Consider the following 12,305-nt stretch of genomic DNA (forward strand, 5'->3'; position numbering starts at 1 on the left):
AGGTTCTAGGAGCAAAGTATTTTTGTCTTTTTTTTTTTTTTAATGTAATAATTTACTGTGTTAACATTCATTGTTCTTACACAGACGATAGGTTACAGAGTACTGGAGTCTACAGCGGCAGCCTGCGGTAGCCATCCCCATCCCTCCTCCCGCTGGGCAGAGTCCTGCACACGCTTTCACCTGGTGCTTCCTGGTGTAACTCCGGGTCCTGGGGAAGGAGCACTGGGGCGTGAACAAATTTGGCTGTGCTGCAGCTCAGGATAACCAACCAGTTGCAGATTCTACTTTTCCCTTTCCTGGCCTTTCTCCTAAAACACGGGCTGGGGCACCAACCCTTTCTCCATGGATTTCGGTGGGCTCACGAGGTGCTCAGCACCACTTAAAATCTTGCACTTACTCTGTAGTGTTTTCTTTTCCTTTTTTTGCAGTCTGTAGCACAAATTCAGCTCTGCTAGAAGCAGCTTTGCCTCAGGGCTGGTCAGTGCAAGCACTGCCAGGGTACCTACGGCCTGCCTGAATTTGGCCACAGCCTGAATCTCTCTAGGCGTGCACACACACGCTTGTCAGCATGTTTTAAGGCAGTGGGCCACAACAGAGTCTCTGGGCTCCTGGGGAGGGTCCTGGGCAGGCACAGGGGTGTGGAGGTGTGTGTGCACTCTGCAATTGCATAACTTTGCCCTCGCGCTGGAGATGAATTGCTGCATGAGCAGAGTTCGGGAGCACAGCACGGGAACTGGGGGCTGTTCCCAGACCCAGCAAAGGGGGATGGTTTAGGGCTGCGTGTAATGGGCTGTGGGGGCAGTTCCCAGGGTTAGGGCTGGGTTGCCTCTTCTGTGGTCTCCTACCCTGTGTTTTCTCCTGCCTTGCTCACGGGCTCCCTCCCTGCTTTTTTGAAGAAATTTAAGCAAAGGATTTCGTTAACAAGCTTGATCCCTGGTGATTACTGTAGGCTTGTAATGCTCCAGCCCTTGTCCCCGGCTGAACTCGGGGCTCAGCTCTGCCCAGGCCCCAGCACCACAGGTAGCTCTGACTTTCGCTTGTGGCTGAGCGTTGCCTGTTCAGTGAGTGAATCTCGCTGCTAAAAACAAAGCACTTGCACGGCCGAGGCTGAGAAGGGAGGAAAGTGAGCGCTATCAGCTGCTCTGGGGAAGGGAGGAGGGGGCTGCAGGGGGGCCGTGACAGAGGAAGAAAGGGAGGGTTGTTCTTTCACTCCGTAAAGCCCTCCCTTTGCTGTATGAACAAGATGAGGGCAGAACTGCCCTCTCAAGTCCTCTCAAGAGGACTGCCAAGCGTCCTCTCAGCTCGAGAACCACCACACCGATCCAGCTGTGCCCTCCTGCACCCCTCCGTCCTTACCCCCAGATCACTTACACACAAAACTCCCTCTGAACCCAACTCCAGGTCGCCTACGAGCCGTGAAGTGCTTCCATCCAAGCGTGCCGCTGCCCAGCAAGCCCCGGGCTTGGGTGGTGGCCAAGGCCCTAGGTTGTGCAGAGGGCTAGAAGTATTTAAAAACAACAAAACAGGACCAAATCCCCTACCGGTGGGTTTGGAACAGTGGCTTTCGGCGCTAGAATTAAAAATATAGCTATATGTAAATATTGTACAGGTGAGAAGCGACCGCTACTGGTGCCCCTGTGTGCAGCAGGCACCTGCTATATACACGCCGTGGTTCCGCGCAGCTGTACTACCAGTGACTTGCAGTGTAAAAAAAAAAAAAAAAAAAGAAAAACAAACCAAACAACCCCCTAAAATAATAAATACAACCACGTCTTTAAAAAACAATAACCGCTGCAGTCCCCAGAGCCACCTCCCGTTGCCCAAAGCTGCCGGGGGGGCTCGTGCCTCGAGAGCAGGAGCCCGGGTCCGAGCGTGGCTGGTGCCAGGGCGCGAGCGCAGCAGCACGGGGCCGCCGCGGGTCCGGCCGGCTGGTGAGGCGAGGCAAGGCAGCAGCTGCAGGCGGGGGCCACCGAGCCCGGCCCCGGCCCCCCTATGGCTTTCAAACAGGCGAGTGGGCTTGGGGAAGGGGCCGGCGCCGGGCTGCAGCGCTCGGCTCCCTCCCGGCACTCGGTTTCTGCTTGTTCCAGGCTGTGCAGCGCGAGGGGAAAGCTCCTTCCTTCGTTCCCCGTGCAGTCCGAGGGCTGCGAAGCGCAGGGAGGAGAGCCCCGCGGCCCGCAGCAGAGGCTGTTGTCCCCAGGCCCGGAGGGCAGCAGCCACCAGCTTCTACGTGGCAAATGCTGTCGGTGCTGGAATGGAGGTGAGGCAGGTCCCAGAGGGTGGGAGGGCGGCTGTTCCCGTCCTGGAGGCAGCCAGGGCAGGGGGAGCAGAGCCTGGGGCCGGCAGCAGGGGGAGGACAGGGCGGGAAGGCAGGGCAATGCCACGGGAAATGTCAGAGCCAGCGGGGTACAGGAGAGCAGGATGGGAGCAGCCGCTAGGAGAGCGCCCTGCCTGCCTCCCTGCATCCCCGGGCAGCTCCAGGCTGGCACCGGGGGCGAGTTCCCAAAAGCCCGGGGCTGGGAGGGAGGCTCTGGAGATGCACTCGCTGGAGTCCAGCTCACAGGCGTCCCGGGGAGGGGAGCTGCGTGGGGAAGGCACAGCCACAGCGCACATGCACACGCGCACACATCACTACACCGAGGGCCCAGGCCAGCAGCTTCCCTGCGGAGCAGGCTGAGGAGGGCAGGGACACGGGCTGGGGAAGGGGACAGGCATCAGCTGGACTCTACCACACTTGGCAGGCCTGGGCAGGACAGCGAGGGAGAGCCCAGCTCAGCCTTGTACCGGAGCAGAGAGCTGGACCCGGCCCTACCGGGGGCTGCAGGCTGACAGGGTCGCTGTGCTGTCACCCCCCAACTCCCACCCTGGTTCTGCAGGTCCCAGATAAAAGCAGCTGCAGCCTGGGGCTCCCCTGGCTGCCCTGGCACATGCTGCTTCCCCACAGGCTGCAAGCACACGCTGAACACGTGCTCGTGGCCGGCTACAGGTCAGCAAGGGGTGGCTGGTGTCAGGAACCAGGGCAGAGCCCTGGAGCACAGAGGGGGATCCTAACAAAGGGATCAGATCTCCACCTGCTCCCCAGTCTGTCCTGCTCCCCAAATGCTGCCCTAGCTGATGGTGACCCAGGGACACAAGGGCCTCACCTCGAGGCTGGCCTGCTCCTGGCACTGGGTCACTCCTGGCCCGCTAGACCCAAAGGGCACAGCGTCCCCTGGGGCCAGGAGGGCTTCGGCTGACTGTCTGAGCTCCCCACGCTGCTGTCCTGCCTCTGTTCTCCAGCCTTCAAAAAAGGACCTACCCCTCCTCACCCCGCTACCTCACCTGCGGGCCCCGGGCCTGCCCCCAAGCTCCGGTGTCACTTCAGCAAGGATATGTCGTCGGCAAAGTCGTCGTGGTCCCGCCGCAGGCAGTGGAAGCAGCGCCACTGAAAGACCATGAGGCAGAGAGGCAGCATGAACAGGGCGCAGATGGCTGCCATGACGTAGGCGATGGTCATCAAGGTGGACTCGTCCGTCTGCGGGATGTTGTAGCCGCAGTCCTCCATGTTGGAGTGCAGGTAGGGCCCCTCCACTGCGGCCGTCCGGAACTCGTCGTGCACTGCGGGCAGAAGGCAGGGCTCTGCTCAGTGTGGGACTGCTGCACGTTCACACCCCTTCCCCCTAGCTCCCCTCTTCCCTCGTTCCCCTCTCCCTGCTTCCCCCCCTCACCGTGGCAGGCGCTGACAGCGAAGCCGATGCGCTTGCGGGCGCGGTCGAAGACCACGTAGAAGCCCTCCATGATGACAGCGCCCATGACGGTGCCGGTGGAGGACTGAGAGATGGCGAACTTGTAGCAGTCGTCCTGAGAGGTGGCCACATCCTCCACCGGCCGCAGGTATTGCTGCACCAAGGGAAGCTCTCAGCTCCGGCCCCGGGACGCAGGGGCAGGGCAGGGGCCGTGCCCACCCCGCACAGCCCGGCGCGGCGCTCACCTGGGGCAGGATGGTGATGCGGAAGGACTGGTTGGTGGCCTCCCCCATCAGGTAGAGGGACAGGACGGGGAAGATGTGCCAGGGCGTGGTGCCGACCTGCCAGCAAACCAGCTGCTCCCCCAGCCAGAAGCCGTCTGGGAATTTCTCCGTCTGCAGGAGGGGAAGAGGAGGTGAGGGGGAAAAAAGCTGAGATGCTGGGGCTGGTGACGGGGGCTGGTGATGGGCAGCCACCCCACCCGCAGCACCACACCAGGGCTGGGGCTGATTTCGGGGGCCACACTGACCGAGGAAGCTGTTTTGATGGATTTCACCGCAGCCTCAAACACCTTCTTCGGCAGCCGGAGGTTGGTGGTCCCGCTGTCCACGATGCTCTTGTCGTAGTTGTACTGGGGGCAGCACGAGGAAGAGTGAGCCAGACCCAACGCCCCAGCACAGCTCCTCTCCTCCCTCCCAGCACCCGACTGCTCTGCCTACCCCTGCACAGCTACCGAGGCTGGGCCAGGGCCAAGCTCTGCTTTCCGTGGCTCGAAGCCCAGGCTCTGGTCTCAAGCAGCCTGCTGCCCTCAGCCTCCTTCAGCAAGGAGCCACTGAACCACCGGCACCCCCAGCATTCACTGCCCCGGGTGACTCGAGCCATAACCGAAGGACAAACGCCTCCAGCAGCAGCCACACAAGCAGGGAGGTTCCCCCGTGCCCGTCACCTCTTTGCAGTCCATGTTCAGGTCCTGCCCGTTGACCTCCAGCCTGACGATGATCACCTCGTAGTACCACTCCTTGCGGATGGGCGTGTACCAGATGTCGCCCACATACAGCGAGCGGTCGATGCCGCCGATGATCTGCGGTGGGGACAGAAAGGTGCTGCCACCACGGGTCACCACCTCCAGCCAGGGCACGTCCCACCCGGCCAGCCCTGCCCTCGGGGACAGCTGCCAGGCCGGCTCCTCGCTGCACACCACTCACCATGCTGCCCCCCACCGCCGCCAGGGCCTCCGTCTCGTTGAGCGAGAAGCCCGCCCCGCAGAGCTGGAGGGAGAAGATGTTGGGCACCTGGGTCTGCTTCACCAGGGAGTCAAAGAAGGGCTCCAGGCTGTCGTCGGGCTGGCGGGAGGAGAAAAGCAGAGGGAGAGCGGGGATGCGTCAGTGCTGCCCCTTCTGCAGGGGCTCTGCATGCCTGGGGGAGGACACCCAGGAGCTGTCCTCTCGTTGGGACCCCAGGAATCGCATCTCTGCACGCTGCTGAGCAGAGCTGGGCCCACGGCGGTGCCGGCAGCCCGTCCCAGGGGCAGCAGGGCCCCGGCGTGCCCAGCACTCACCCGGGCGATCTCGGCGTAGGCCAGCCCCAGGATCCCTTCCCAGTTGGAGCCGTTGATGAAGAATTTGTCCGACTCGGTGATGGCGGCGATGTTGGCTCTGACGGTGACGTTGGGGCCGTGGGGGATGGTGACCAGGTCCGTGCCCAGCTCCCCTTCCCACTTGCCCTGCGTGTAGGGCACGTAGACACCCTTCCGCAGGTCGCGGTAGGTGCTGGACCTGCAACGGTGGCAGAGAGCCAGAGTGAAAGCAGGGCAGGGGAGCTGTGGATGGCTGGGCAGCCACCTGGCAAGATGTGAGGCCACCAGCGGGGCTGGGTCACGGGCACAGGGAGCGGTGGCTGTGCTGTTCTCCCCCAGCCCCTGTCCCCGCAGCATACTCACAGCTGCCGCTGGTAGTATCTCCGGAGGAAGGGGTGAGGCGCAGCTCCCACGGCGAAGTTACTGCTCCCGGTGTCCACCAGGATGTTCAGCTGGAGAAGGAAGAGAGACGGGGAGCTCGGCACCGCCGCGGGACACAGGCTGCACCCAGCACCAAGCGATGCCCTCCCCTCCCCATCCCCACCCCATGGGGCTGCCGTGCCCTGTGCCCCTCACCTGGGCAGCGAGCCTGGCTCTGCCCTCCTGCCCAGGGCATGTTCTGCTCGCCCCTGGCCACCAGGAACAGCAGGGCTCTGTGCCTGCCCCCCGGGGGGCTGTGGGGGCAGTGCTGGGACAGGCTGAGGCCGTGCTGAAGGACGGCTCGGAGCAGTTGTGCAAGAGAGGGCTGGGTGCTGGAGCAGGAGCCGGTGGCAGCAGGTGCTGCACAGAGCAAACAGCGCCGGGCTCTGCGCAAACACCCTGAGCAACCCTGGCCTTGGACCCTGCAACCGGCACCGGGTACCCCCAGCTGGAGGGGGCAGCAGCAAAACGGGGTCCCCGGGCTCCCCCTGCCAGGAGAAGCAGTTTGCTCACCAAGCTGGGGGAAGGGGTGCTCGTCCACAAGCCGCTGCAGATCGCTAATCAGCCCTCCATATGCTGAGCTCTGCTCCCGCTTCATTTCTGCCCTGGATTAGCAGCTCCCAGGCAGGCTTGGCAGGCGTCCCGCGGGGCCACGATCCCTGCCTGCGGCCCCCCTGCCCCACCGGGGGCACTGCTGGAGGGCACCGGGGAGCCCAAGGGCCCGGCCCCAGGGGTTTGGTTCCCCAGCACAATCCCAGCCTTGGCCCTCAAGCTGTGGGGTCGGAGGGGAGAGGGAGGAGGGCAACGTGCTTGTGCTCACAGCACTGCTGCTGGGCTGCGGCCAGCAGAGTTGGTTCAGTGAAGCACAGACAACAGCACCCTGCACGCAGCAAGCCCTGCCACGGCACAGCACCTCCAGCAGCCGTCCTGCACCCCGTGCTGCCCATGGACCCGCTCCAAGCCAGGCAGGCGTTTTGTCTGGGGGAACAGCAGCCCCAGGGAGGGCTCCGAGCATCAACGTCACCCCTCTGGTGTCAGGTGAGCAGCCAGAGCAGCTCCCCGACCTTCCCCAGGCACCCTGTCACCCCGCGGGTGGCTCTGTCTGAGCTTCCATTAGCCACCTGCTCCACGCCTCGCTCCTGCTCAGCTCCAGGGCACGCGGGGAGACGTTTCCCTGGAGAGACACCTGAGCTGACGCTGCAGGGAGAGAGTTTTGCTCTGGAGACTTCACCTTGCCAAGAACAAGGAAGGTGTGGGGAAGCTGAGGGCACCTGCGCCCCCCCAGGACCCTCCCCAGGCTCTGCCACGTGCAGCTTTCTGTGCCTGGATGTGACAGCCCCTGTGGGTGCCTCGGCAGCAGCATTTGTGGGGTCGTGGGGGGACAAGGCAGGCAGCTGTGGCTCCGAGCCTCTGCCATCTGTCCTGGAGCTGGCGCGGGTTGCTCTGCTCCCCCCTCCTCCTGGCGCAGGGCTGCATCAGCCGGCGCTGGTGGCACGGGCACGAGCGTGGAGAGCACCCAACGCACCCAGGGACGGGGTCAGTGAGCAATGCGTTGTGGAGAGAGGCCCTGCAGCCAACATTACAGCACGACAGGACAAAGGAGCTGCCTCGGCAGCAGCAGGATGGTGGAAAGGAAAGGCAAGGAGGGAGGTGGGCTGCACGTGGGCCTTTCAAGAGGACGCACGCATCCTCCTGGGTAAACACACAGCGTGCTCCCCGGTTTCCTGCCTATGCACAAACCTTCCCTTTCATCTGAATCTCTTAATTCCATTAAAACGCCTGGAGGGATTTTGCTCCAGCACGCACGTGCGCACACCCCACAGCCACGTCTGGAAGGAGGCCAAGGCGGGGAGATGCTGCCCAAACGGGTGGCTGTGTCAGAAATCCACCAGTGCCTGGAAACAGGTGGTTCTCGCTGAAATTATTTGGCAGCTGCGACACATGGCAGGATCCGGGCAAGAGCTCCAGTAGGGCTGGATGATGAAATCACGTTTAAAACTAGATTTCAGGAATAATCTCCTTCCTCCCTAAACGTACCCTGCCAGAGCAGAAAAACACATCCTAAAGAGCCACGGACGGCACGAAAACGCCTCGAGGGACCTGATCTCTGTGGGTGCTGTCCTGTGAGCGCTGTACGAGCCCCTCCAGCCGGGGGAAACTCTGCTCCTTCTGCTGCTTTTCCCCTTCTGTTCCCAGCAGACACGCACAGGGAGCTCCCCCCCAGCGCAAAAACGTGCAGGGCACCCGAGGAAGGAGGCAGAGCCCCGAGAGGTGCAGGCAGCGGGGCTGAACCAGCTGCTGTTTCCGAGCCTCCGTGGGCACGGGGAGCTCTGGCAGAGCCATCCTGTGCCGTGGGTGGCAGGAGCAGGGGAGCTGGCCATGTACTTGAGGAAATTTGCCCCTCTCCAGGCGTTTCACCGGCACCCTGGGGGGTGACCTCGCTGCTGACGGCGGTGGGAGTGGGTGTCCAGCTGCAAAATCCCAGGATTTTACCCAAAACGGAGCGGAGGAGCTGGTTCCTCCAGCTGTGGGGCCGGCACACGATGCTCAGCGCCCCTCCGGACCCCTGTACACCCCGCAAACGGTGCGGGCAGGGCCGGGCCGGGCAGGGCGGCCCCCAGCACACGAAGGACGCTGAGAAACGAGCCCGGGGCTGACGGAGCCGGGGCTGAGCCCTGCGGGACCCCATCCCGGGGGGGAGCCGAGCCCTGCTGGGGGCCTTTAGGGGGCGGCTGGGCCCTTACCTTCTGCGGGGGGCTGCCCACCGTCATCTCCACGTAGTAGCCCTGGCCGGATTTGCCCCGCAGGTTGTCGATCATCTCCACGAAGCTCCCCCTCCGCTCGGCCGCCGCCGCCGCCGCCGCCTCGTCCTCGGGGGCCCGGCGAGCCCGGGGGCCGGGCGGCGGGGCCGAGCCCCCCCTGAGCGGCAGGCGGATGCGCGGCGGGGCCGGGCCGGCGGGCAGGGCGGCGGCGCCGAGGCACAGCAGCAGGCAGGGCCAGGCGGGAGCCATGGCGGCGCCCCCCCCCCGCCTCACAACCGCCTCAGCGGGCCCCGCGCCTCGGCCGGGCGGCCGCGCCGGGGCGGGCAGGCGGCGCGGGGCCGAGCAGGGCGCCGGGCATGGCGGAGCGACGCTCCCCGCCCCTGCGCCCGCCCGCCCAGCTCCGGACGCCGTCGCCCCGCCCGCCGGCGGCCGGCGGAGGAGTTCCGGGCGCGGAGCGGAGCCGCCCGGCACGGCCCCGGGGAGCGCGGCCTGCGCCGGGCCTGCGCCGGGCCTAGGCCGGGCCGCGGGGCCCCGGGCCCGGCGCCGCGTCGCCATGGCAACGCGCCGCGGCACCCCGCTTCGGCACGGACTACGGCTCCCGGCAGGCCCCGCGCGCGGCCCCCGCCCCACCCGCGCTCCTCTCGGCCAATGGGACGCCGGGCGGCGCCCCGCGGGGACCAATGGCGCTCGGGAGGGGGCGGGACGTGCGGTTGCCAGGGGCAACGCGACCCGGATGCGGTTGCAGTCAGGGCCCGGGCGGCGGCGGGGCCCGGGACCGGCCCCGGTAACCACGGCAACCACGGGAACCCGGCCCGGTAACGTTGGTGACCCCGGCCCCGGTAACCGGGTGCCGGCAGCCCCGGTAACCCGGCCCGGTAACCCCGGCCGCAGCCGGCCCCGGGGCTGCGGGCGGCGTGAGGGGGCCGCGGGGCCCTGAGGGGCCGGTAACGGGGGGCAGGGGACGGGGGCAGGGAGCTCAGCCCCGCTGTCCTCCCTCCCTCCCTCCCTGGGAGGACCCCAGGTGCCCTGGGGGTTGGTGCTGCCGGGAGCCCCTTCCCCCCGGCCTCAGAACGGGTGCAGGAGCTTGGAGGGATCGGTGCTGGCCCTGCCCTGCTCCCCGTGTCCGAGCAGCGCACAGCCAGCCGGCGGGCTCCATCCCCACTGCCGAATGAAGAGATAAAAAGCCAGAAGTAAGTGCAAGCGGCCTTTACCTTTTGTAGGAGAGGCGTGGAAACACGCTGACAAGCAGCGTAGCATCGTGCCCTGCTTGGTGCTGTTAATTAGCTTCTAGGCTGTGGGTTGTTCCCCGCTGCTTCAGCCGTGCCCCCTGCCTTTCCCAAACCCCGCCAGTTCCAGCTGCCTGCCCCGTGTTCCCCCCATCTGCATCCGTGCTTGGCACCCCCAGCTCACCCCGTTCCCCTTCACGGCCCCAGCACTGAGTTTCTTCTGGGGCTTTGCCGCTGTGTGACGAGGAAGCGTTGTTTCTGCCTGACTGCAGTTGTCTGTTGTGATTTTGGGGTTGTTTCCTTCCTGCCGCCAGGTGCAGGGAGCCATGGCAGGAGCTATGGTACGCATCGGAGACCAGCTCATCCTGGAAGAAGATTACGACGAGACGTACATCCCCAGCGAGCAAGGTAGCAGATGCTCGGCCTCCTGGGAGCTGCAGGAGGGGACTCAAGCTTGCCAAACCATTTCTAGGCCTATTAAAGAAATGGGAGCCGGGGAGAGCATGAGCCAAAAGGGCAGGAAGAAATGGAATTTCATGTAGAGTTGAGAAATGAGCTTTTTGGTTGGCAGGGATATTTGACAGCTGAGGAAGTTGGCTTTGTTGTGTACTGCCTGGTGTAGTCTAGCTCCACAGATTCCCGTTCTGTTTCCTAGAAATCCAGGATTTTGCAAGGGACATCGGGATCGACCCTGAGAAGGAGCCGGAGCTGATGTGGCTGGCCAAGGAAGGCATTGTGGCCCCGTTACCGCCCGAGTGGAAGCCCTGGTGAGAGCTCTCTGTCAGGAGCTGCTTTGTAAGGTTGCTGGCCTCTCCTGGCCTCCCTGCTGAGCGCTGCCTGTTGGGGTGTCAGAGCAGGGCGCCAGGTGGGAAGTGAGGATAACACAGGCACTTCCTGGGGACGGGGGAGCTCAGTTCTTCCTGGGGCGGTGGAAGAAGAAGAAAGAGGGTTTGAGAAGTTGGATAAGGACATGAGCAGTCTCCAGGAGAGCTGCTTCCCACACCGATGCCTCTGGGTTCTTGGAGACGTTGTGCTCCTGTTCACTGAGTGCAGGGTGGTCACGTTGCCCTGTAGGAGTATTTTTAGAGCCTTCAGAAACCCTTGAATGAAGCCATGTCCTTGTGCAGAGCACAGAGCTGCTGCTTGCACGCACAGAGCTGCTGTGCTGGTCCTTCATGTTCTCACGCTGTGTTTGCTGTGCAGCCAGGATATCACTGGTGATATCTACTACTTCAACTTTGCTAACGGCCAGTCCACGTGGGACCACCCCTGCGATGACCACTACAGAGAACTTGTCGCTCAGGAGCGAAAGAAGCTGCTGGCACGCGGCGGTTTGAAAAAGAAAGAGAAGAAGAAGAAAGACAAGAAAGAAAAGAAAGACAAGAAGGAAAAGCAGGCACTGAAGCGACCCGCTGTAAGTAGGCCCTGCTGCCTGCAGTGGCTCTGGGGAGCAGCAGGAAGGCTGGCTGAGGATGAGTGGCTGTGAATTAGGGGGTGATGCTGTGCTGCTGCTGCTTTGGAACGGGAACAGCGATTGCTTGCTTGCTGGGTCACGCACACACAGAAAACTTGGGAAGTTTTGGTTTAGGCGGGCACATCCTAGTGGCTGTGCCACAGCCCCATAATGTTATTGCTGAGAAGCAAGTGGGCCAAGGTGGCTGGCACCATTTGTAGCAGATATTGACTGTTCCTAAGGAAATTTAGACAAATAACCGAATATCCTGGTAATGCTAAGGTAGAGACTTTCCAGCTTAAAAGCATTAAAAACATTTTTCGTGTTAGACTTTGAACCTGAGCTTGGCTCTTGTTCATGACGTTCTGTCTTTTGGACAGGGAACAATTATTATCCTGCAATTGTGTGTGTGAGTGGAGGGAGGGGAGCTGGAAAACACTTGAAGTGCTGGAAGATTTATTTCTTTGAAGAAGACAATAAAAGGTGCCCTTGCAGTGTCCATGCACACGCTGCTGTGATACCCGGGCACTGAACACACGTTTAGATGTGTGAGGCTCTCCTGCTCTGCTTATGGCAGCTGCGGACATAGCCAAATGCACTTTAGGTCCCAAGTGATGGCAATTCCTTCCTGCCTTCTGTTAGCCAGTCACAAGGTAAATATTAGTGGGGGAAGAGAGTGTTATTACTAAAGGCAGAGACCCAGAAAACCTCAGACCTTCGATTTGAGTATTTTCTATTATATGCAGACAGATTACTCTAAGTGCTCCAAAATTTGCACACCAATTTGTATATAAACCACTGCTAATATAGCTGTACTTTAAGTAAGGGTTATATAGATACACTTACATGTAAAGTTTTAGTTGTTATTTGCTAATATTTATCTACTTAGGAAATGCAGCCAGGGATTCTTCCTTCGACACCCTTTTGTCAGATACCCTGTGCCATTCTGTCCCCTGGGCAGGAGAGCCCCGAGCCAGAACCCGATAGCCAGATTAGAAATGAAGGCCTCTTTGACAAAGGCAAAGGGAGAGCATCGTGCGTAACGGATTTGTGGAGGCAGTTTGCAGACGTGTGGCCAAACAACCTGCACCCTATCCTGGTATCAGAGTTCAGCAGGCCGTACCACACCTTAACTGATGCGGTGAA

General features: G+C 62.3%; 2 protein-coding genes across 8 annotated transcripts in view; one reads left to right on the forward strand and one right to left on the reverse strand.

The window, feature by feature from the left end:
• Nucleotides 1-27: 27 nt before the first annotated feature.
• BACE1 (beta-secretase 1) lies at nt 28-8,729 on the reverse strand. 2 transcript variants are annotated; one of them, XM_032201782.1, is made up of 10 exons: nt 8,463-8,729; nt 5,662-5,750; nt 5,281-5,497; nt 4,928-5,065; nt 4,669-4,803; nt 4,252-4,353; nt 3,968-4,117; nt 3,705-3,876; nt 3,371-3,594; nt 28-245 (listed from the first exon to the last, which is right to left on the reverse strand). In XM_032201782.1, the coding sequence occupies exons 1-10, from the start codon at nt 8,727-8,729 to the stop codon at nt 177-179; spliced, it is 1,563 nt and encodes a 520-aa protein (XP_032057673.1). In that variant the 3' UTR covers nt 28-176. The 2 variants fall into 2 exon arrangements, with proteins under 2 accessions (XP_032057673.1, XP_032057674.1); XM_032201783.1 differs by lacking the exon at nt 28-245 and having other exon boundaries at nt 1,750-3,594.
• Nucleotides 8,730-9,497: 768 nt separating this feature from the next.
• CEP164 (centrosomal protein 164) overlaps nt 9,498-12,305 on the forward strand; it is a 37,876-nt gene continuing 35,068 nt past the window's right edge. For 5 of the 6 annotated variants that reach the window (XR_004254142.1, XM_032201973.1, XM_032201975.1 and 2 more), the window contains exons 1-4: nt 9,498-9,670; nt 10,021-10,114; nt 10,362-10,473; nt 10,910-11,120. Coding sequence is in view for 5 of the 6 variants with exons in the window: in XM_032201973.1 (XP_032057864.1) it covers nt 10,033-10,114; nt 10,362-10,473; nt 10,910-11,120 (405 nt within the window). In the remaining variant the exon portion in view is untranslated. The remainder of the gene's footprint in view (nt 9,671-10,020; nt 10,115-10,361; nt 10,474-10,909; nt 11,121-12,305) is intronic. The other variant, XM_032201974.1, reaches the window with a different exon arrangement.

Source organism: Aythya fuligula, chromosome 22, assembly GCF_009819795.1.
Source record: "Aythya fuligula isolate bAytFul2 chromosome 22, bAytFul2.pri, whole genome shotgun sequence".
In the NCBI taxonomy this organism is placed as follows: domain Eukaryota; kingdom Metazoa; phylum Chordata; class Aves; order Anseriformes; family Anatidae; genus Aythya; species Aythya fuligula.